The 25,276-nt window shown below is 41.4% G+C and overlaps 1 protein-coding gene across 7 annotated transcripts in view; it reads left to right on the forward strand.

Moving 5' to 3' along the window:
- The window catches only part of LOC111848779 (ERC protein 2-like), a 222,640-nt gene that overhangs the window by 43,277 nt on the left and 154,087 nt on the right, over positions 1–25,276 (forward strand). For 5 of the 7 annotated variants that reach the window (XR_011992010.1, XR_011992011.1, XR_011992008.1 and 2 more), the window contains 3 exons: positions 1,109–1,183; positions 5,400–5,555; positions 7,617–7,784. Coding sequence is in view for 2 of the 7 variants with exons in the window: in XM_072713124.1 (XP_072569225.1) it covers positions 1,109–1,183; positions 3,294–3,338; positions 5,400–5,555; positions 7,617–7,784 (444 nt within the window). In the remaining 5 variants the exon portion in view is untranslated. Of the gene's footprint in view, positions 1–1,108; positions 1,184–3,293; positions 3,339–5,399; positions 5,556–7,616; positions 7,785–25,276 lie in introns of all 7 variants that reach the window. The other 2 variants (XM_072713124.1, XM_072713123.1) reach the window with 1 other exon arrangement.

Raw genomic sequence — 25,276 nt, forward strand, 5'->3', positions numbered from 1 at the left:
GAGACAATAAGTAGAAAAGGCCTAAGACTGCAGTGGGGGAGGGGCATGGGAATGGGGAAGAGACACTGCGATGTAGTTTCTACACTGTCAATTATACATTTATATTATTTTACGTCACGTTATGCGTTATAATGGTCAGTATAAGAATTAAGGATACTTTGTAGCGCATTATAGATCAGAGCTTCCTAAGACAGTCATAATGCAAGAAAAACATGGTTATAATGCACTATGCCTTTTTATTAATATTTATCGCCATGTTTATAATGATTTATGAACGCATTATAATGCATTATGAATGTATTTATAAATTACAAAAAATGTGGTCTTAAGTAAAGTGTTACCGAAGTTCCCCTTGTCATTCAAAGGCAGCGCAGTTCTACTGCTCCGGCGCTTCCGACGTTATAGAACCAAAGGCTCCTTTTACAGTTACATTTCAGATCCCCAGTTCCTTTCCAGTGCGTTGCATAACAGCTCTTCCCCATGTGCTCTGATGCTGCCTGTGAGCAGATCTGACTCATTCTGATAAAGTAGCAGGAGCACAGTTTAGACTTTGCATGCTGTCATGCTGCACGTCGGATCAATACCAGCTGACTTCCTGTTTCCTATGATATGCACATTTATTTTGTGCTGCCATCCCACTCCTGACAAAGATGAAAAGAACAAAATACATTTTGAAGAGGAGTATAAGTCAACAGTGGGATTGGATGGATGATTACTCAGCCAGTGTCTGTGTGTGTCTGTTGGTGTGTGTGTATGTGTCACAGTTACCATTAATATTTGATAGAGTCTCGCAAACTAGGCATGGGCTGATAGAAGGTGTCGTCGTGTGAGAGCAGCATATAACAGTGAGAGGGGAGCACCTGTGGCGGCCCTGACCTCGCCGTTAAAGCTGCGCTGCTCTCGGCTTCTGCTCGCACTCCCTCGAAGGGAAAAAGAGAAAGCGCTTTAACGAGCGTATGAGCGAGACAAGGGAAAGTCAAGCAGGTCACAGCGAGGAGGAGAGAAGCTGAGGGAGCGCAGACCATCTTTTGTGCGCGCGTGGTTTTTTTTTTTTGGAAGTAATGGCACCATGAGCCGTCAAGCTTACTTCTACCGCGTTCCTCCTCAGGAGCTCCACAGGAGAAGCCAGCCGCAGGCGGAGCCGGCCAAGACCAAGGCTCTACAGACGGTCATCGAGATGAAGGTAAGGCCAATCCTCCGGGTCCCGGTGCCATGAGGGGGCAGGGCCTTCCACATCCAGCCCCACATGCTAGCAGTCTCCCCCTGTTGCTAACTCCTCGCTGCTGACCTTATTACAATGACAGTAACGAGAGTTTGTTTCCTGAGTTTAAATCCCGCTCATTTCAAGACTTCCTTAAATGCATAAGCATTATTATTAGACTATTTGTTCTTATACATATTTTTTCTGTTATGCTTTATCAGAAATAACAGGCGCTAATAAAATTTCTCCTGAAGCATATAATTTATTATTATGAGGCCTTTCATAAATATGACTCCAGATCAGAGTGCATTTCACACACGCTTCCCAGTAAAGTCCCATCCCCAAACACTGTTCTCTTTGGAGAGAACCAAAGGACAGATAACACCTCAATTAGTGTATTATTTAAAAGCAGGAACATTTTGTAATCCAACAACTCGCCTTCAACACAGAAACTATTGCAGTGTGCTGCATGCCACCATTCGACAAAGTACAATTTATAGCATTTTTTTGGAATTGGTGAAAGCACCGCATTTACCTATTTACCTATATCTTAGAAATTTCACATTGCAAAATGTGAAAGTATTGTGAAGAAAGTTGTTTTTCATGCAGAGACAATTTTGCATTTTATTTATGTGTATCTGCATTTTATTGCAAAGTTACTAGCATGTAAGCAAATCACAGGTGTTTATTGCTGACACCATGGAGAGAGAAAATTCTAAATGGATGGAAATTTGGAAGCGTATGAAAGGAAAAGAAAGTAGGCCACTTAATGGAAAAATTGTTTGTAACTAATGTAACATATGGAAATCGTCCCTCTCGCCTCAGCCTTTTGATGTCAACATCAGCTTTGAAAATGCCATCTTGCAGGCTTTGGCAAATTGAAAAGTTTATTCAGTTGCAAAGCTTCTCTTTATTTGATGAATCCATGTTAAATTTAACATGCTTTACCTGCAATAGTGTTTAAAATGTAATTACTCAGTCTTTTTGCAGCTAATGAAATCATAGTTTTACTACTTTTTAAAATAGATTTTTATTGTTGTCCTCTAGGGATGGTTTCTTACATCTATCAAGGCATAGTTGTGGTTTAAGAGAGCAGTTTCCATGACAACTGAGATGAGCTAATGAGGGAGTGGATTTAGTGTCAGTCAAAGATTAGCGGGCTGCTCATTTTAGTCACGTTTTTGGGCAGAATCTTGAATAGGGTCATAGGAATTTGAGTTTCAGCTAATGTCTCATTTTAAGCATAGAAGGATCTTATGAATTTCAGCTTTAGCTTGTGTGTACACATGTGCAAAATGAAGCAACTGCATGCCCATGCATAATAAGATCTCATGCTGCTTTCAAACTGCAGCCAAAAAGCTAATTAGTGTAGCGATGCACGCTCAGTATATGTCAACACGCACCCACGATTGCATAAACTCACACTATCTGTGATGGCGTGATCGTTAAATAACAAAAGAAGGAGATAAATGCGAGAGCTTAGGTGCATTTCCTACGTGTTTTCCTCCACTTTTCCTGGTTCAGTATTCAGTTCTTCAGATGCACACAATGTTACACAAGCTAACTGGGGAGAAATGGGATTGATGTGCAGTGTGTCTCCTGAGATGCTGATAATATTGCAACAGTCTGCCATGGTTGATGGGCAACAACCTGTTGACCCAAATGTGTATATATGTGATCTCATGATTAACCAAAGGATGGCACTCTGCCCACAACGTCCAGCCAGAAATGTTCTCTTCTATACATGCGTCCTCTAACATTTTTTGCACTATCGAGTTTTATTTAATCATAGGTGAAATTTGTAACGTCACAGGTGACAGCAAACCTTCCTGGCTTGTAAAAGGTCAGTAGCAGGTATACATATATTATTTATACTGTATGTACATGCGCACAAGTATATGCCAGGAAGCTTAACAGAGGCTGTTTTTTAAAATGTTCTGAGGCCATACTAAAGCATTGTCCCTAATGGAGCTGAATAGGTCTTTACAGGAGCAAAGCGCCGTGTAAAGTTTCCCAGAACAGACTCTCAGCAGTCATGCCTATAGAAGTGTGAGGCACAAACTGAAACATGTGTGTTGTATAACTTTTACAGAATTCAGCACCCCCTTTCTGTTTTGATCCAGATGTGATATGGCAGGTACAGTATGCCATTGTTTTTGTTTTTTTTTTTTGCTGTGAAGTGCTCTTTCAACCATCTTACCCCACTTCCCAATATATATTTGTCTGTATGGTATACTTGAAATCCTGACAATTACTAACTTTACCCTTTCGCTTCTTGTGACTGCATAATACTGAAAGAATATAGACATATATTCTTCTCTCCCCATCCTTAATTTGGGCTGTCCATGTGTGCAGTGTTGGAGTTCTGGAGTGACACTTTAAGTAACACCAAACAAATGTTGGACAAAACACCCACCCCTAACTCAGTTTAAACATACTGCAGCCTACGTTGCAGTGATCGAACACCTGTGTTTAGATGCTTATATTTTAGTCAGCTGTATTTTCCATTATTTTTTTTTTTGTAATGAAAAAAAGACTTCAAAAAGGTCTTCTGGATTGTTGTGCTGGTTGATTATTAAGAAATATAATCTATGTATATTTTCATTGCTTTTTTTGCTTGCGGTTTGCTTTTATTGGCTGCTATCATGATCTATTTGGTAGTGAATAGATGCTGAGTTTATTGTGTAACATCACGGGTAAGTATATTATATTGGTTTTAGAAGTATAAGAGTTACAATGTTCATGCATGTTGCTTGGTTTTTCTTGTTACAGTTTGTTTCCATATATGTTGTCCATTTTACTCAAATCATATATAATACTCATTATCTGCGTAATAACTCAAGTTACACTTAACAACAAACTTTGTGCAGGTTGTACCATTGATTCCTGTTAAGGGAATAATCATCTTTCCCTAGTTGAAGGTAGTGGTGTTCTGTCCAGTAGGGCAGCCATTTGAGACTCCTGTCTCGACAAGGCCGGAGTTGTGAATCTAACAGAAACATAATTGGTCTGTGACATATTTATAAACGAGGGGACAAAGGGGGTCTTTTCAGAGATGCTCTTGTGTCCAATGCTTATTTCTACCTTTGGTAGAAATGAATTCAGTTTATAATGTACAAGCACCCCCCCCCCCCCTTTTTGCTCTGAAAGGTTTTTTGCGGTGACAGCTCCCTGCCAGGTCTCTTTGAAAGGCATTCGTCTCTGCTGAGGTATCTGGTTTTCCTTTATGCAGGTAGAACAGCCTGTGGGCAAAGATGAATAATGCAGCATTTGGGCGCTGTCCTGGAAACAATGGCATTGTTTATTGTGACAGCAGGCCATGTGTTGTGAGGGGTCGGGGGTGAGGGGGGGGGCATGAGGGCTCCGCTTGATTGGTCCCCAGGTTGTGTTTCCTCTTCAGTATCATTGTTCGACCCTCTAACACATCACCGCTGTCATCGTGAAACGGACTGGAGAAATGTTTTTGCTGGGCTGGATCTGTGCTTCAGGTGTTGGCAGTGAAAGGTCCATTGTGTTTGTAGCCCCCGTGCGCTGCGAGTGACCCGCACAAAGACCCCACAGTCAGCTGACGGCCACATTGATGTTGGCTCTGGTGGTGGGGCCCAAATTGAAGTCGCTTCTCTGATTTCCCCTCGTATTTATTGCATTTACTCGCTCACAGGAGAGGAGAGGCTTTAAATGTATTGATACAAGTTTTTATTGAAACATTTTATTCACTTTTTCCTGGATCAGGCTGGAATTAACCTGGAAAATGGGTGTTTAGTTTTTATTCTGGAAATATAAATCCTCAGTTATTAAGTGAAAGACACATGCAAGTGGGCCATCTGAAAAAAGACTCTTTCCTGCTCTGTTGATGTTTTAAAATTTACATTTTCTGTTAAGCTCTGGCGAACTGAGTAGAGTACAATCTGCGGAGATGGCTTAACCGGTACAAATAGTAAATAAAGTAACTTTTCTCATTCACATCATACAAGGGGGATAAATTAGTATTTAATTCATACCTCACTAACCCACACCAGCAGAACTGAGCTTGATGCCTTCCTGTCTCCCAGAATGATCTCTATTGGTTTTTTCATTTTTATTTTAAAATTTATTTTAGTGTGCATGATAAAGTCAGTCTTTAAAAACTTTAAAAAATCAGTCCACAAAAGGCCTAAAATACTTTGTATTATTAATTCATCTGCAAATTCTTGTGCAGGACACCAAAATTGCGTCTCTTGAAAGGAATATAAGAGACCTTGAGGATGAGATTCAGATGCTGAAGACAAATGGATTGCTCAATACGGAGGACAGGGAGGAAGAGATGAAACAGATGGAGATCTACAAGAGCCATTCCAAGTTCATGAAGAACAAGGTATTTTTGCTGGAGTTCATGTTTGGGATGGATAGACTGCCCCGTACGCATGACTGTACGCCATCACTGATACAGTACGTGCCTTTCACGTTTTCTGTTTGCACCATTTCATACACGGTTTGTGTTCCCTTGGTGATGAAAGAGAGTCAGACTAAAGCAGCTACTGTCTATGCGCTGTAATGTCTCAGATATCACGCCGTTAATAAAAGCTTCTGCTCTGCTCCTTTGCCCATCCAGCTATGTCACTGGCTGCTTCTCCATTGCTGAAGTTTCACTGTCCGGTTTGTCAATTTTTTTATTTTTTTTTTTGATCCCCTCACAAGAATGCTGAAAATGTGATTTTTCTTTTTGTTCATTTGTAATTTTATTTTTTTTTTAACCCCCATTGCTGGATTTCTTCTTGTCTCTAACAGACGTTATGAAAGGTGCTCTGTCACCTGAGCCATGAAGAAGTGCCTCCTTCTTTGCCAAATCGCTGTTTAAACAATATTTATTATTCCATCATCTGCGGTATCTTCTTCGGGATGCCTTTCAGCGGCAAGGACTGCTGATTATGAATGTTGATAAATCAAAAGGCGGGGGGTGGGGTGGGTGGCTCTCCTGATAAGGAACCCAAGGTTACAGTTTTCCCCACAATGGCCCTTTGATGAAAAACAGCTCTGGGTGCTATAATCCTTCATAGGGCATCATACCGACTCTTGACCTTTTTGAAATGAACACTTATTTGTACCATGTGTAAGAAAAGAGGCTTACTTGATCCGAATGTAATAACGTTACAGAATGTGAAAACAGGGAAGCCTTTCATGGAAGTTTTTTTTTTTTAATCAAAGGTGGAGCTGAGGTATAATTTAATGGAGAGTGCTTGCCGACTTTCTTTGACGGATTCATTATTTATGATGGGATAGCCTATTTCTGAGGCATTACGCAATCTACGGGCTTTTTTTTGGGTTTACTTTGACAGGCAGTTCTAAGACAATTCCAAACCACTGTAATATGTAAAATGTGACATCACTCTTAGAAAGACGGGGGCAAATAATTAATAATAATAATTTTCTCTAGTGATGAAATGATAACATCTTTAGGATATTACATATACCAAATCTTTCTGTGCTGTTCTTTATTATTGTTTTTATTATGCATTAAAATTAGTACTGACAATGTAAAAATTCAAGCATGTTTCTTTTGTGTACATTAGCTCAAAAAAAGTAAATTACTACATTTCTTTCGCCTGTAACAACTTAGGCTATAGTGAAACAAGTGCATCATAAAAAAATATTTAAAAAGACCTTTTTCCCTTTTTGCATTACTAGCTTCAAGTTGTTTTTCATTTCTGACTTATTGTTTAGCGATTAGCTGGACATGTCTTGTTTTTGTTCTTGTTTTTTTTTTTTAGGATAAATTTACACCCCAATTTTCTCTGGGGACTCAACGGACTTCTGTGAGATCCTATGACCCCACATTCCACATTTCGCACCACTCTGGGATATCAGATCGCTCAGAAGTACTTTTTCTTTCTTTTTTTTTTTTTTTTTTTTACATGAGTTGGTCTTGCATTTTTGTGAATTTTAATGTTATGATGTGCTCAGTCAAGTACTGTTAAGAAATCTCTGGTTTTCAAATTTTTGGCAGAAGGTTGCAGTCTGTGTGTGCACAGTCACAGAGTCGAATTCAACTCCCTCACTGAATTCTGCCCAGCGTCATGTAGCTCAAAAGCACAGTGTATGATCTGCCAGATATTTGAATGTGATATTTCTGCTCCATGTACGTTTCTTTCACAACTTCTGTCATCCTGCATCATGGAAGCCATCGATGGCTCTCTTTGTCATGCCTGTCCCAGTCTGCTCTGACTCTGGAATGCATGTGCTTGTGTTTTGGCCTTTCTGGAGGTCTGCATTACCTTTATCTCAACAGTGCAGGTGAACTGGGAATTAGTCTTTCGGATTTCCAATACAAAATCGAAACCCTCTGCCTTTCTTTGCCAGAATTCCTTTAGCCTGTCATATGCCAAATGAAAATAGCTTCTTTTTGATTTTTTTCCACAACCATGTATTTGTTTTCCAGATCGATCAGCTGAAGCAAGAACTGTCAAAAAAAGAGTCTGAGCTTCTAGCCTTACAAACTAAGCTTGAGACGCTGAACAATCAGAACTCAGACTGCAAGCAGCACATCGAGGTGCTGAAAGAGTCTCTGACTGCCAAGGAGCAGCGGGCCGCCATCCTTCAGACAGAGGTGAGTTTGAACTTTGACCTTTTGCCAATTTACGTAACTTGCGTGGCCCACATAAGAAACCGTTTGTAATCTTGTCATGGCATAACCATGAATTTTAGTAACCTTAGCCCTTCAGTCGGTAGTGATGGCTGAATACGAATGGAGAATCGTATTGGGTATATAGGGCTCTCTTTAATGATTGTTTCACACAGCCAGAAAAGACTGGCAGCATTTTCTTCGGTCCCTTTGAAGTTGCGAATATCTTTGTGGGTCTGATGATTTTATCGGCTGGAACTTAATAGGAATTTTTAGAAACTTCTGTTGAGTTGGAAGTGATACTTAAGATCTCTTTGAATGGGAAATTGAGAGCATTTCCTAACGATGTGCACTCTTCATTACAGGAAGCAATTTTGGATGAAATTAGGTGTAATTGTCTATACATGTGCAAAGAATTTGGGGTCGAGGAGGCTGAATACATCATAGTGGAAGACATTAGTGTCGAGGTTATCAGGAAACCGCTGCATTATGGGTTAATACATAATTGGACCTAATGCACCTGATACATGACACTTACTTTCAGTGCTCCAAAGGCCACTTTAATGTCGGGAGCTAAACATTATAAATTCAACATTATAATGGGGTCTGTCAAGGAGAGTCTTCCTCATTCTGTGCCTTCTGGAGATTGCCCTATTCATTTGTTTTAGCTTGAGTAGAAGTTCATAGTGCTCTCTGAGAATTTCAAGACAGATGAAAAGAGGCAGTGATTTCTGTGTCCAGTATATTTTCAAAAAATGAATGCTGGATGAAACAGCCAGTGACAAACAGAAACAAGTAGTAACAGGCAAGACTGGAATGGCATTTTCAGCACCAAGTAGGGTGGCCTGCAGGCTTTTTCCACATCATTCTACATTCTCTCAGTATTCATTGATATGTCATACATACAGTAGTTTTGCATTGTTATATTCATTATTATTATATACAATATTCATATATCTAACATTTTTAAATATCCTGGCCTAGTTTTAGCAGAGGAAACCCCAAAACACAGCAATATAATTATCAGTACTGATATCAGTGCTGATATTAAAATTCAAGTACAAACAAGCCATTTGCAAAACACTGATGGTATTCATGCAGCCCTGTGACATCTTGTATATTTTTGTTTCTTTGTACAAATGTGGGGATCTGGTCGATAGCAATGAGACTTACAAAATCTCAATCTCAGTGATTTTTTTACTTTTAAAAGAGAATTTGAGTGATTTTTATCATAGGAATGAAGATTAAATTTTGGTTCCGGAATGCATCTCTCTGAACTTTAATACCACTCGCATAATCCGTGTCTGCTCTTCAAATGCATACTGTACTTTTGTCATTTAAAAACTTCATTTGATTTTGTTTTTAACTTTTTGATTGACTTCTGCCAGTTCACCTCATTGTTGAACAGCAATGTTTTAAGGTAATTATATTCAGTCACTGAGGATAATTATGTATAATTATGACCAGAAAGGAGGGTTTTACTTCTTTATGAAATTAGCTAGTGCAAATTAACCACAGTCTTCATACAGTGATTCCTTAGTATTTAGACGCAAAACTCTCTGTTAAGTACACCAGGAGTATGTTTTATGTTTACCAAAGAGAGATCCCTTGAGCTGCTAAAGTCCACTCTGTTATCCTCAGAATTCTAGGCTGTACTGGGCTAGGAACGGCTGGCTTTGTTTGGCCTCCAGGAATGAATCAGAAATGTGCTTCATTGTGTACCTTTGTTCAAAAGTTGTGGGGTTTTTCTGACAAGGAGACACCAGAATGTGATTTTATGATTCTGTTCCACTGAATGTTCAGTTAGACATCAGACATTTCTTTGTCCCTAGAGCACCTATGCATTCTTTGTTTCATTGTCTGTACAGTTTTTATTAATGATATAAACATCAGGGTTAGTTTTAAAAAAATCATTTAATTTAAATGAGCTAACATGGCTATAACAAATACTGGTTGAAATTTTGGGTTCAAGTTCCAGATCCTCCCCATTGAACCCAGCGAAATGTGTAGCTCAGAGTGTGTTGGGTGCTGAGTTATATCATGATCTGTAGGTGGAGGAATCAGGTGGCGATGGGGAATGTTCAGGAGGCTGACCATTTCTCTGTCGTAGAAACATCACCCCTTTATTTGACTTGGTTCCATTCACTCTCAGATAAACACATTTGTGAAATTAAGTACTGCATCATATTTGCCCTAGTGTTACCTGAAAACACTAGTGTTACCTAGTGTTACCTAAAGAGAAAGAGGTCTTTACAAAGCTGTAGTAAAAAACCTTTATTAAAAAAATGGGCACTACTATATGATAAACAAGATTTTTTGTGGCATGTATATATATGAAATGAAGGTAATAAGCAACATTGTAGAATTGCACCTGGCATTTTTCGCTAAAATATTACAATGAGCTCTCTATTTCTTAACTGTCAGCATTGTGCGTCTATCCAATATCAGTGCTTGTAGGATGGATACATACACTTGAATGGGTTATAACAGAACAGGCCACATATGCTGCTTTGAGTACATGAACACATACAACACCAATGGGTTTCTCAAGCTTAACACTTTCCATTATGTATCTGGGTTTATCCAGCACTGTAATGACAGTCAGCAAATGAGCCAGCTTCCCTGTGAAATGCTCTTCACATTTTCTTACTTCTTTAACTTGATAAACTGTACTGAGGGCAAAACGGGGGCAAAACCCAATATTACAGTGTCTCCTTAATGCTTTGTGTGCTCAGTCTGTATTAGCTGGGAATAAAAATGGATGGATAAGAATATATATGTGTGTTTGGTGTGAAGAGTTCAAAGGCAAATACCTCCCACCTCCAGTTAATTCACACCCCATACGAAAACTTATGGGACCATTTGGATAGATGGCTACCAGCTTCAATATTTTTTTTACCTGGAATGAGAGACTTTTCATTTTGGAGGAAAGTGTCAGATTTCCAGCAAGTAGCTCCAGATGGGTATCACATCTATGCTGTCCTGTTTGTTAATGTAGTAGGACTGGCCAATATAAATGACACATCAGCTTATTGACAATTTATTTAAAAGATAAAAACTGAGAAAAGCAACATTGCTTGATAAGAACATTGCTTCACATCAGCTTACCACATCATAGAAATGAACAAAATTCCAGCCAATCACATAGTAGTCTTTTACGAATGAAAAACCTGAACTCAACAAATGGCCAGCAAGGTTGACATGCTACTGGTTTGGTAATATAATGGAAGCAATGCTTAATTTATAAACTCTGATCTCATAGGCTACGTTTATATTACAAGTGCCATTGTTCTATTCAGATTTTTTGTTCAGATCAGATTTGCCTATCTTGATGGTTCACATTCATAATTACAAGTCACCTGTAATATGAAGGCATCTGTCCTCCAAAATGGCACGTATGCGCACATCAATAAGTTTTTGCATGAGTCATATGCCTCACCAACAACAAAAAGTGCATGAATACAACCGAAAAATAAAATAAATGTGAATTCCAATCTGACCGTTCTCTCATCACATAGGCAAGAATTCTTTTGACAATATATGAAAATGACTGAAATTTGATTTGAAAAGATAGGACTTCTGTGTCCACACAGCTCTGAAAACAACAGATCTGTATCATATTAAGGCAAAAAAATCAGATTTGAGTCACTTCAGCCTGGTAAAGACCACCATGATGTAATGCAATCACATGAGTCTTTAACAACGATAATGCACTATTACTGACTTAAACACGTAACAATTCAGTATTTCATATTGATGCCTGTTAGTTACGTCAAACTCTTCATCTGTGTTGCACTTTTCTTGTTCCAATTTGTGGTCCTTCTCATTAGCATTAGTCTGCAAATGCTGCTCCTCTCTTCACTGCCTCTGCTTGTTCTAATTAGCGTTAGCATCCACAAATGCTGGTCCTCACTTTGCCGTCTCTGCTTATTCTCATTAGCATTAGCATCCACAAGCGCTGCTCCTCTCCTCGCTGTTTCTGCTTGTTCTCATTAGCATTAGCATCCACAAACGCTGCTCCTCTCCTCGCTTTCTGCTTGTTCTCATTAGCATTAGCATCCACAAACACCGCTCCTCTCCTCGCTGTTTCTGCTTGTTCTCATTAGCATTAGCATCCACAATCACCGCTCCTCTCCTCACTGTTTCTGCTTGTTCTTCATTAGTTTTTTCTAGTTCATTTCTAGTTGGGTTCTTTTTGGATTCCGATGGCTTTGTTAATTTGCAAATAAATACATAAATCCCAATATTAAAATATTACTTTTTGATATTTTCTTTTAATCATTTTGCTTTAACAACTTGGTATTTAACCTCATCTATTTTAGCAACTAAAGAGCGGATTTTTCTCCATTTCAAATCAAAAGTCAAACACAAACTATTTTATAAATATACGTTTCTTTAGTTCAATTTGCATTTATTCCAAAGGTGCACTCAAATTAATTTAAAGTTTAATGATAATTAAACTATACAAATGCGATGAACGCTTTGAGGTTGCGGAGCGCCGGAACTGTTCACTGACACATCACGCACGAAAGAGATAAGTGTCAATAATGAGTGCCACAGCTTAGCAGCCTCCACTAATTTTTTGATGGATAAGCAAGGTACAAAGGTTGTTGATGGTGTGGTGGTACGTTTTGCAGTTTAAAGTCTGACAGGCATGGTGCTGTGTAAAGTACAGAGTAAAGACCTAGTAACAAACTGTACTGTTGCCATTTTCTAGTGTTACACCTTGCGATAAAAAAGTATTTTCATATGATTCACTTATTCAGATTAGATTTCGGTTTGCAGTCCAATCAATTTATCACCTTTTCATGTTCTGAATGTGTTTAAGGGCAATTCTAAGGGAATTTTAAGCAAAAACAGAGCATTTAAATAAAAAAAATTAATGAGTTCAATCACACATCAATATTAATATCGATCAATATTAAAAAAATATCCTGACAAAATTTTCTGCCTTATCGCCCAGCAATACCCAGTGGAGATTCATTGGTACTGCTTCCATTATTTGATCACTTCCTGTATTAGTTCTAATTTGGCAGCTGCAGTATGGCGGCCTTCCATATGAGAGACAGTTGACTGTAATACAGGGCTATACTGTCATTAAGAGTGCTATTAATGTTGTTTATAGTGTTAATTATGTGCGTTTTTTTGAGAAATGACTGAATTGGTAGCAATTTGAATTGTTTGGTACTTATATTTTCGACGAAGGGAAGCAGCTAAATCTAGCGCTGATCAAATCGCGCGGGAAGACTGAGCATCGGCGGATGGTTTTTCTTTCTGCCATCCAGGGTGCGGAAACAGTTTCTTGCAGGAAAGATCTAAAAGCGGGATGGGCAGGATGCTTAATGGGCATGTTTAGCGGAGTGCCAATAAATCAGGGTGTCAGAATTGTAAACGATCTTCAAAATGATTACCACCTGTGACAAGAATATTCACAAAGCATTAATGAACGTGAGTGTGCTGTGATTTGAACAGGAAGCAGGTGCTACCTGAGATGTGTTATAGTACCGGTTACAATTATAGAGACCTGCGATAATTCTGTGTTGCGGTTGCATGTTCATTAACCCCTTGACCCCTAACCCTGTCACCACACAGAAAGCACACATCTTTCTTGTGCAAAGAATGAGGCCTTTCTTCTGTGCACTGCTCTGACTGAAACTTTGGGGCTGCACAGGTCAGTTTTCAGCCATGCTTCACCCCCTTTTTCCTCTGCGGTTCAGCTGTTATTTCAGTCCGTAGCGGAGTTAGCGATGTACGCCTGGCATACCTCTTGCTAACGTGGTACAGTGCATAGCGGAGTTAGCGATGTTAGACTGGCGTACCTCTTGCTAATGTGGTACAGTGCGCAGCGGAGTTAGCGATGTTAGACTGGCGTACCTCTTGCTAACGTGGTACAGTGCGCAGCGGAGTTAGCGATGTTAGACTGGCGTACCTCTTGCTAACGTGGTACAGTGCGCAGCGGAGTTAGCGATGTACGCCTGGCATACCTCTTGCTAACGTGGTACAGTGCGCAGCGGAGTTAGCGATGTTAGACTGGTGTACCTCTTGCTAACGTGGTACAGTGCGTAGCGGAGTTAGCGATGTTAGACTGACGTACCTCTTGCTAACGTGGTACAGTGCGTAGCGGAGTTAGCGATGTTAGACTGACGTACCTCTTGCTAATGTGGTACAGTGCGCAGCGGAGTTAGCGATGTTAGACTGGTGTACCTCTTGCTAACGTGGTACAGTGCGTAGCGGAGTTAGCGATGTTAGACTGACGTACCTCTTGCTAATGTGGTACAGTGCGCAGCGGAGTTAGCGATGTTAGACTGACGTACCTCTTGCTAATGTGGTACAGTCCGTAGCGGAGTTAGCGATGTTAGACTGACGTACCTCTTGCTAACGTGGTACAGTGTGTAGCGGAGTTAGCGATGTTAGACTGGCGTACCTCTTGCTAATGTGGTACAGTGCGTAGCGGAGTTAGCGATGTTAGACTGGCGTACCTCTTGCTAACGTGGTACAGTGCGTAGCGGAGTTAGCGATGTTAGACTGGCGTACCTCTTGCTAACGTGGTACAGTGCGTAGCGGAGTTAGCGATGTTAGACTGGCGTACCTCTTGCTAATGTGGTACAGTGCGTAGCGGAGTTAGCGATGTTAGACTGGCGTACCTCTTGCTAACGTGGTACAGTGCGTAGCGGAGTTAGCGATGTTAGACTGGCGTACCTCTTGCTAATGTGGTACAGTGCGTAGCGGAGTTAGCGATGTTAGACTGGTGTACCTCTTGCTAACGTAGTACAGTGCGCAGCGGAGTTAGCGATGTTAGACTGACGTACCTCTTGCTAACGTGGTACAGTCCGTAGCGGAGTTAGCGATATTAGACTGGCGTACCTCTTGCTAACGTGGTACAGTGCGTAGCGGAGTTAGCGATGTTAGACTGGCGTACCTCTTGCTGATGTGGTCCAGGCTGGGAAGTATTGAACAGGCCTTGTTTTGTACAAGCAGCTGATCACATGTGCGTGTCAGATGAAAGTATCATTAGAGAAAGACCCTCAAGCGACATAGAATAAAAAAGTTTCTTCAGCTCATGAAATCCAAAGATTTTTTTAATTATTATTTTATCTATATATTCTATGCAGTTCAAGGTAACACATCAGACTCATTCTATCTAGAAAACCAAAAATGTGATTTCACCGACGTCAGAGGTCACGTCCTGTCTGTTTGAAAGGTATGCAAATTTGGGACAACATGACATATCAGTAGGACGACAGTACCTGACACAGTTATATGCCAGAGTCCCAGAGTGAGCATGGAGACCCTTCTTTCAGCAATATATCATGGATACCACTGATGAACAATATAACACTCATACCACTTTGACCTTTGCTCAGACTTCAGCTACTACTGTAGATCTGGAAACATCGCTACACGTCATATGGTATCCTCATGTCGTTAAAGACCATGGAATCGTTAATTTTACCGAACATGATATTCTGTGGTAATATAATGCCTATGTTGCCTTTGTGCAACAATGAAAAGTTTAATTGGGTAGTTTTACTTTTTGTTGTCATTCAGGCACCGAGTAATTGCTGTATAAGCCTAGATAATATTGCTGTGGTTTATTAGGGTTCATTTGAGTCAGAGAAATCACATGCATAACACTGTATGTACAAACATATTTCTGTATTTCACTTGGCTCTCTGGTTTCCACCCCTCGTACTGTGGCTCTGAGTTTGTTTGGTGTGGCACGCTAAATCGTCTCCCATCCAGGGTGTACCCCTGCTTTGTGTCCTACGGGCAAGATTCCAGACCCCCTGGTCAGGTTTGAATATGGATGAAACATTGTTAAAAGAGGCAGCATGCAAATCAGAAGTCCATTTTGTTATTCTTTGTCTGTGTATATTGTCCATACATTTGCTAGGCATGAAGTTTGTTTTTTTGAGTTGCAGTCTATGCTTTACACATAGTATCCATCCATCTTCCAACCATTTATCCATTGATAAGGGACATTAATTGTTTTTTGATACTTCTTTACATTATCATTTGAAATGTGCTGTGCTGGGGCAGTAAGGGCCTGAATATCTGGAACAGGTAAAAAAAACGTTTGGCATTTGTTTTGGCCTGTCAGTGACGAGCTCGCAATGCCACCGTGAAGCACAAAATCCTCATTGTCATTAAGCTTAACAAAGCTTATGACCCGGGCAGCTATTGAAGTAGCTAAGTGAAACCGCAGCTACTGTGCACACATCCTTCGTCAGACATACATACTGTACAGTCCTCAGACCTGAGACCTTCACCCACCAAATTGGGGTGGCTTCCTTCTAAAAGTAGAGTTCTGCCCCGATTGTGAGTCAGGCTAAACTCGAGGGCCTGGCCAGTGTAAATGCTGGTTTCCAGCCCAGTAGCTCCCCCATAGCCATCCTGCTTTATAGGCCCTCTGTGCACACGCTACTTTGATAAGTCATCTTTCGTAACTGCTCTCCATTACTGGGACCAGCAGGTTAGGAGATCCACCGTGTGACTAATGGCTTTTCGAAAGCCAGCTTTTCCATCTTTCCACTGTGATTTGAGACGGGTTCTGCATCATAGATATATTAGCCTTGAGCTTCCTGGTGGCAGCGGTGATTTCGGGTCAAAGGGATGACGCGGCGCCATATGTTAAAGGCAGACAGAGGCGGTGCGAGGGCAGGTGGTCCCATCATTATTGGAGAACCAGGAGAACTCTGCAAATCTCTGCTTGTACATTACGCTGTGTGAAATCGGGGCTAGGAGCTCAGCGGACAAATGATGACCAAGGTCTCCTCCAGACCTCACACAGGAGAGCTGTACTTTGGGGGGCTGTTTCTGTAGATTAAATCAGACGACATTACAGAGTTTATTTTGTCAACTTTGGAGCTGTGAGTTAGGAAATACTAAGTGTGATAATTTGATTAGTGGCTCTCTGGACACTTGCTAACTCTGAAAGTCTTTACTTTCCTATGAAGCTTCTTTTAAGTGAATTTTTTGCAAAGAGAAATTTAACAAGTTGATCTGAATTGTGTGTATGTGGTCAGTCTCTCTAGCTGTGTCTCTGTCACTCACACACGCACACACACAGGTTTGTAATTATATCTTTAGGGGGAACTCTCCATTCATTTGGATGGGGAAATCCCAACATGACAACCTTAACCCCAACCTAGCCGTAACCTTAACCATAAGTAAGCAAACTAAGTAAAAGACTTCTGGCATTCTTAGTTTTTCATAGATCTTTGTGGGGACCTGAAAAATGGTCCCCACAACATCACAATAGCAGGTCTTTATCACATTGTGGGGGACATTTGGTTCCTATGATGTAATAAAATATTTAATCCACACAGACACACACACACACACACACACACAATTGTGTCAAATGTTGTATTGTTAAAAATACCGAGAGATTCTTACAGTAAATTTCCTGAGTGCCCAAGTGTCTGCAAATCAGTGTTTCCCAACCCGGTCCACGGGGATCCCCAACTGGTCCATGTTTTCACTCTCTCCCAGCTCTCTGCCAGACAGTCCACACTTTTGTTTTGTCCCAGCTCTATACTGGGAGCTGGGAGGGAGCAAAAACGTGGACTGTCTGGGGGTCCCTGAGGGCCGAGTTTAAGAAACTGCTGCAGATGACCTCGGCCTAATAAAGTCTGGGGCCATGTGGCTGTATTTAATTGTGACTTTAGGGTTAAACATGTAGCCTGCACTGACCCGGCGGGATCCGGCCTGCTCCCTCCCTCGTTCTCCAGTATTTAGGAACGGCCGTCCCGTGTTGATCATGGCAGCACTGTCGGACGACTGGAAAACATGCTGCGCTCCAAAGTAAAGATTATTTGTGTTTTGGAACCAGCCGAGAAGCGAATGTGGAAAAGCCATAAAGCAGAGTTATGTGAAACAGAGCTGAGATGACGAGATATTTAATGGTTTACACAGAGGTGTGCAAACTGACATGGAGCTTAAGAACGCTTGTAGTGAGTTCAGTCGGAAACAACCTCGGTGTATGAATCACTCCTGTATGTCTGTGCATCACTAAAGCTGAGCTATGTTGGTTCTATACTGTATGTCGTATGAAGAAGCAAGTAGATGTAGCGTGTGAAATATTGGGTTATACTGAGCTTATATAGCCATAGGAAGGCAAGCTATTCAATGTGCACATTGTGCATGCAACTAGGCACAGGAGAGAACAGTGAAATAAAAGAACAGTGTACCTATACCGTGCTTTTAGTAAGACTAATGTCTCCTTTGGTCTGCTGCTGGGAGGTCTTTGCATATACACTGTTTTGTATGTAATTTATCATTTTGTTCTGAAGAAAAATGTAGAGGAACTAATGATGCAGCTGTATGTGAGTAATTCTCTTGGTCTGTGAGTATGTTTGTGTAAAATGGGCTAAAATATGTAACTTATAATTGAGTGTATGTGTGAGGTGTTTAGACCATCAAATTTAAGCTTTGTTAGGGTGGCTTGGCAGGGCTATGTAAGGTACGGCAGCATGAATCATCTTTCCGGAAAATACAGCTGACATGCTCTGGCAGGACGATGGGCCAGTGTAAGGAAGATTACTCTGCTCTGCGTCTGTGGTCCCGAGCACCGAGCAGGCAGGCTAGCAGGTAGCGTTTTAACAATGCTTTCAATGGCTCAGCTGGGGATTGGGGGGGTCGGCATGTCCTCTGTCGATGAGGATGTTTATCTTGGTAGCACCTCTGTACATTTATACCTTACTTTATATCAAAGTGGGGGGCAGTGGTTGGGGGGGGGGGGGCAAACAAAATTGAGAACAGCAGGTACTTTGGTGTGCCATAGTGTAAACAGAGGGGCAACATGATCAGCCTTTGCAGTTTTGGTCTCGCAGGGAGAAAGGTTAGCCGTAACCTTTGTATGGAAAGGGGCAGCACCCCAGCGAGTGGCCAGGCAGGGAATTTGAAGCAGTGATTGCAGAGTGCGGTGCTTAATCACTGGAGGCCTGCTTCTCCGAGGGGCCCAGGTCGGCATGCTGCATCCCCCCCCCCACCATGCCCCCTTTAACCGCCCCGCCCTTCTGGCCACCCCTTTTTTACTTGACTTTGCCCAAAGGGATACTGAGAGTAAACGAAAGCTCGTGCATCACTTATTTTGTTGACATATGGTACCAATTTCCTCCCCCCCCCCTCGTCACTGAAGGCAGAAGACTGCAGGCTGGCTATCCTTTTAGTTTCATTCTCCCAGTCATATTGCCCCGATGGCTTCACTTTCCTTCGTAATAATAAGTTAAATATGTCACGAAAACGCGGCCTGGCTATAAAAGGAAAGGAAGAAAGGAGAGATTTCTCACCGGAGCCGAAGGGTGCCGAGGAGTTCAGGAGTAGGGAGTAGGAATCGGACTATTCCAGCCCTCAGATGGAGAGGAATGGAGCCGTTAAGATTGTCACACAGAGTCCGGGGTCCCGGTCTGGGGAATGAGTAATAAACAGCAACCCGCTCTTCTGTTGGTCTTTATATTTATGCCTTTACAAATAGTATTTTTTAGAAAATTACTTTAAGTATCATCAACTTCTCAGTATTCTTTTAATTTTTCCATTTACTTTTTTCATTTACTGTATTTTTCCATAGGCAATAATTTTGTAAAGTTTTAACTTTTTAAATATTTATTATAAATGAGTATTTCAAACATTACATCCAGGGTCTACCCCTTCCTGGACCTCCTGTGACCATAAGTAGGTTAGAGGATGGGTGGATGGATGGATGGAAGTATATGAATAGTTCCTGTCCTCGCCAGCTGTAAATAACTCGTTACCTCATTAATGAGTAGTTGCTTCCTCCTAGTGCCAGGATACCATAACTTGGCGAGTTGATAACTTTGCCCTGATAGCGACATCCTCACCTCCCATGATGGAAATGTCACAGGAGACTGATATTAGCATGCAGACTGGAGTGGCATATGAACTGTTTTATAGCATAATAACTAAATGGAAAATTCACATAAAATGGTTCTACTCATCTTTACAGTAAAATATTTTACGTATTCTGAACAGAAAGTTCAGTGTGTCTCTCAATAATGTTTTCACATTAATAGCATTTGTGTATTGTAATATTATAAGACAAGGTAAGACCAGATAAGACAAGGCCTCCATTTTTCTGCTTCACGTGCATCTGTGTAAAGAGCCACCTATGTGACGGTCACCCCTCAGCCGAATCATGGAGTCAGCTAATGCTTTGGTAGCGCATAAGCGGCGCATTGCATTCGGGCAGCATTCCGGGCCAACAGGAGCCCGGCTGGAGTGAATACAAGCTTATGCTGTGCCCTGCCTGGACCGGCGCCGCCAGTCGCCAGTGCAGCGGTATTTCTCATCTTGATTATCCTGCCGTGAGGGCACCTGGTAGAGCAAAGTCGCTCGAAACAGTTTGTGCTGTTCTTGGCAGCAGAAAGCTCGCCGCCCCTCCCGCAGGGCTAAGGCAGCGGACTTCCTCGCAGCTGTGCGAAACACCACCCCGCACCCTGGCTCGAAAACCTGCAGAGAAAGCTTTAAGGCAGTGTTTCTCAGCCCAGTCCTCAGAGACCACCAGACAGTTCGCATTTTTGTTGCCTCCCAGCTCCCAGCGTACCTGAACCAAAGAATCAAGCAATCAAGGACTTCAAATAGCAAATACGGGTGTGTTGGCAGTTGGGAAGGAGTGGGGATCCCAGAGGCCTGGGCTGATAAACACTGTTTTAAGGTCCCCCGTCTTCTGCTAGGACAGTAATGAATGTGCACCTGTCTCACCGTCCACACTGCTGGCTAAAGCTCTTGTTTGCGTCTGATTCAAGTCGCTTTCGTAGAAAGATTAAAACCTCAAAACCAGGTTCGGTACTGAATATTTGAAGTTATTAGAAAAATAATCACGCACTGACAGATCCCTACAATAATAACACAAACCATAACCTTAATTTTCCGACTTCTGATGATTATTATAATACTGCTAATTCTAGGAAAGGGATTATGTTGTTGTTAATGACTTTGTTGTGGTTTAACTAATTAACATAGTATATGGTCCCTAAAATGTTGTTTTAGTTATATTTAATGGTTATATCACACTTAATAATTTATCTTCAGTTGATTTTTTTTCCGAAGAATATCACTGCATACAGTAAAACAAGCTACTCGTATAAATTTCTAAAAATGCAAAATCATAACATAATATACCAGTGTAGCAGAAATATTTTTAGAGGACACTTTCACTGATTGTTTAGTAATATCACTCAAGGATTAAATATATATTATGAAGTTAATTTCCGCAAACACAGTGAGATGGTGTCTTCAGGTGTGTGGAAGCTGGTTCACAGCCCATGGCAGAGTGATGTCACTATGGGATGCTTGATTAGGTCCCAGTTGCTACGACGACATGTGCAGACCCTGCTCTCTGATCACCACTCATACGTCACTCTGGAAAAATGCTTCTGCTAAATAAATAAATAACTGTAAATAAGTAGGTGGCCATTTTTGATTATATCATGAAGCATCTGCACTAAATGAAGAATATTTATAAAAATTGATTGCAGGCCTTGTCACTGCCCGTAACCGTTCTCTCACATCACGGGTCATGTTCTGCTGATAATGCCGGTAACATCAAGCTCGTTTCTGTGTTCTTGCTTGTGTTCAAAGCTGCCCCAGATTGAGAGTTACAGGTAATGGATGACGAGTGGCTGACTCAGGGCCGTGGAGGACAGACGGCGCATTCGGCTGTTTGGGTTTCCTGAGTCACAAAGAGCCATCGCAGCCATCATCTCCCTAAGGCTAACAGCTGGGGCCAATGTGGGGGGCGGAGGGGACCTCCATGTTTTATGACAGGACAGCGTGGATGCTTAAGTGCCCGCGTTCTCAGACGATTGCACGGCGGCCGAGTGACGCAGGCCTGCCGCTCGCGCTCCCGCAGCCGAGTGCCGTTGTCGGGGCTGCGGTAGGTAACACCATGTGAGCTGGACCGTTTGCTCGTTCTCACTGCGGTCACTCATTACGCAGTGTGCAGTGCGACGGGTGATGTTTACCAGTGCTCCGCTGATGCAAGGACTTCAGTGACCTGTCTGGAGTCTTGTTTCTCTGGAAGGTTTAGCAGGCCTGAGATTTTGTTCCCTCTGAAGTCCATTGAACATCCATGTATGACATCATGTCTGTGGCAACTGTCTTTAATACGGATAAAAGCTAAACGTAGGACAATACTTCCTGTGTCTACCGATGACGGATTGCAGAGCCCTGTATCATCACACGCCCCAGGTTAACTATTAAAGGCTTCTTTAAAACCACAGGCACTTGATACATCTTGCTGCGTAGGACAGAACTCAAAGTCACTATTTAACTTTACATGATTTTTTGTTAATAATAGAAGTGGTGGATGAGTGGTGAGCACTGTGGCCTCACACCTGCAGGGCCGTGCATGTGGTTCCTCCACAGTCCCTGAGCCCTGAGATGACTTGCTGTCCTGTGCCAGGTTGTCCTCCAGGGCAGTGACATGCTTAGCTCTGTTGCCATGATCCTTAGTCACACATAGACTGCTGTCAGTGTTAGAAGATGCTTTGGTCTTGGCCTAGTGTCCGTCTGGGGATGCCACTCACAGCCACTGTCACCGTTTCACTGTCAAGCTCAGCAACGGGCGGCTTGAGCTTCTCGTCTTTTCAGCTGCTCTCTCTCTGCCTGTATTCAGGTGTCCTAATTACGCTAATGAATCTCTCCCATCTGTATGGCGGGGTGGCTGGCAGTTAAACATGTGGCGAGGCCCTCAGGGAGCGGATTTCTGCTGGCCTCTGATGCACAGGTCCGTCTTCGGGTGCATGGACATCAAAGCGGGTCTCAGCCCATAATAACGAGGCTCTGTGGGAGCGTCCTCCTTTACTGCTCTGGTGGATCTTCTCTGCATGTCCTCTGTGTCCTCGTAACATCATGAACAGATTACAGATTTAAAAAAAAGGGAGGAAAAAAGATCTTTAATTACATTTCAAAGCACCTTTGCATTCTAATAGTCTGGCCTGGAAGTGAAGTTAAAGTCATGTATGTGGAATGTATGTAGACAATCTTCTGTATATCTTGCTGGTATTTCTTTGCATAAATTCAGAGGTGGTTACAACAGATTATGCAAAGTCCCATCCAAAGCGAAGGGAAATTTTAGAATCATCCACTATTCATATAAGAGCTTTGCTACTTACTGTATCTACTGCAGCTACATGCAAGGTCTTAAATATCAAGCAGACGCTGAGTAGGTGAAATATGTCTGTATTTGTATTTTGCTTTCCAATATAGCAGTGGAAGAAAGTATGACAGAAAAATAATTGGGGAAAAAAACACATATTTAGGGTAAACCAAAGGAAAAAGACGATCAGAATAATAAATCGTCACACTTGTTCCATGGCCACCGGAAATAAAGCATAGTTTCTAACAGCGCTGCTCACTGCAGAGACGTTTATGTAAAATGACTGTTTTTGGTCTTTCCGTGATGAATCGCGGCATTGGATTATCGCTCGTAAAATAAACAATATTCACTGAAATATTGCACCGCACAGTGGAGTGATTAATTTTGTAAGAAATGTATTAAATGGGTGTGTTTTGGGCTTGCTGTGTGCCTTGTTCGTAGAAACAGCCAAAGGACAGAATATTTCACAGCTGCTTGAAAACAAGAGCTTCAGCTTTTGCAGTGTTAAAGGAGTTATTACCAGACCTTGGGATTTAAGCAGTAATATATTTTATCCTTATTTTTACACAAAATTGGCATTTGATGATGCTATAAGTATTATATTTACACAAAACAACACCTGCCTTGGCCTTTACATCACTGAGAATGACGGTTGAGTTGTCTTTCTCAAAGAAGGTTTGTGCCAGTGTGTCTCTGTCAGACATGCCCTTGCTAGCCTTGTCAGCTGATGTGTGTTTAAATCTTACAGACTTTCTTGCGTTTAACTTGCCTTTCCTTGTGAACTGCGGCTGAACTATCATCTCGCATTTGATGCTCAAAGGTAGCTGATTAAGTGTGTGCTTTTTTGGTCCTAGAAACTATTTCCTGGCAAGATGCATTTTCAATTCCAAGTACAGACAAAGACAAAAACAGACTTTAAAGACACATAAATTATATTCATTATGTTGTTTTGAAGCTAGTTAATGTAACCAGAGTTGTAGGTTGAAAGTCTGGGGAGATATGCAGTTGATAATGGTACCAGATACTGTATAAAAAATGTATCAAAATGTGGTAACACTTTACTTGAGGGGGCACAACTTAGTAACTCAGTTACTACTCAAGTATTAATCATGAACAAACATGGAATCAGTATGAAACTACCATTTAGTTTGTGGTTGATTAATACATTAAGTAAGCGTGTACTACTGCATTATTTGTGCTCCACGTGAGATATAACTTGGAGCTGGAAATCTCACAAAAAAATTATATCGAGACAATTTCAATTTGTTTGTTTTAATCATTTTTTAATACCCACATTTAAATGCAGTTCTGAATCAGGCAAGCACTCATATGAAAGGCCTGAATGTGCACCTTGGATAGGAATTGGAGATTTAGATGTCCAGTGTATTTGTCTACTGAGAGCTCTATGAAGCTGTCTCACTTTGAGTACCAGCTGTTTATTGTGTCCTCTCTGTACTGAAAGACTTGTTTATTGCCAGCCCAGACCGCTCTGTGTTTTATAAGGGTGATGATTTGCTGCCAAAGGCGTCATTATTAAACTGGAAGGAGACAGAGGAAGGAACATATTGTCTGCGCATGGTGGACCTCTGTTTTACTTCTTGAATGGAACTCCAGAATGAGATTTGGCTGTTATAAGAGGGACGGTGGGAGGGGGGAAATAAAGCCCACTCTGTGACATTGCCAAGAATTAATAGTTTTGCAGCCACAAAATCTTGAAAATATATCAAGGACTTTTTAAAATTATGTGGCGTTGACTGAAAAGCAGGAGAGACTTGGCTTTTGTGTTTTTTTAAACAGAGAAGGGTAATTTTTTTAATACAGCTATACTCCGCTGTGCCTGGATGCAAGCGTGACTGCCTGAAATGGATTGGACCGCAGTGTGCTCTGTGCTGCAAGAGAGAACCAATGGCCCATTTTAATTGCAAAAAAAGAATGTTGTAGCCTGGTGTCCAATAGATCATGCTAAACGAGTCCCGCAGTGCCAGAGGGACAGGCTGCATACTGCTCTGCCTTTTGTCTTACGCCATCGCGCCACTAAAGTCTGGGAATCCACCCAAAAACAACCTGCCTTGTGCTGGAGGGCAGTCCAGCGTTTTTTCTCTAGCAGCAGATAGTGATATGTACTGTATTTCTAACATCTAGAGGTGGAAAGTGTCCCGGTGTTAAAATCAAAAGGTGTTAAAAACAAAAGGTGTTAAAATCAACTACAAAAAATGCCGACCTGCATATTTTAGAGTGTAATTTAATTTCATTTCTGGGATTTGTTTCGGGATCCTATATTGTCAGAGATTATCAGAGTACAGACATTAGTGACTAGTCTGAGTTAGAGGGCTTCTGGGGGTTTGGTTTGACATGA

The sequence above is a fragment of the Paramormyrops kingsleyae genome, chromosome 6 (assembly GCF_048594095.1).
Source record: "Paramormyrops kingsleyae isolate MSU_618 chromosome 6, PKINGS_0.4, whole genome shotgun sequence".
In the NCBI taxonomy this organism is placed as follows: Eukaryota; Metazoa; Chordata; class Actinopteri; order Osteoglossiformes; family Mormyridae; genus Paramormyrops; species Paramormyrops kingsleyae.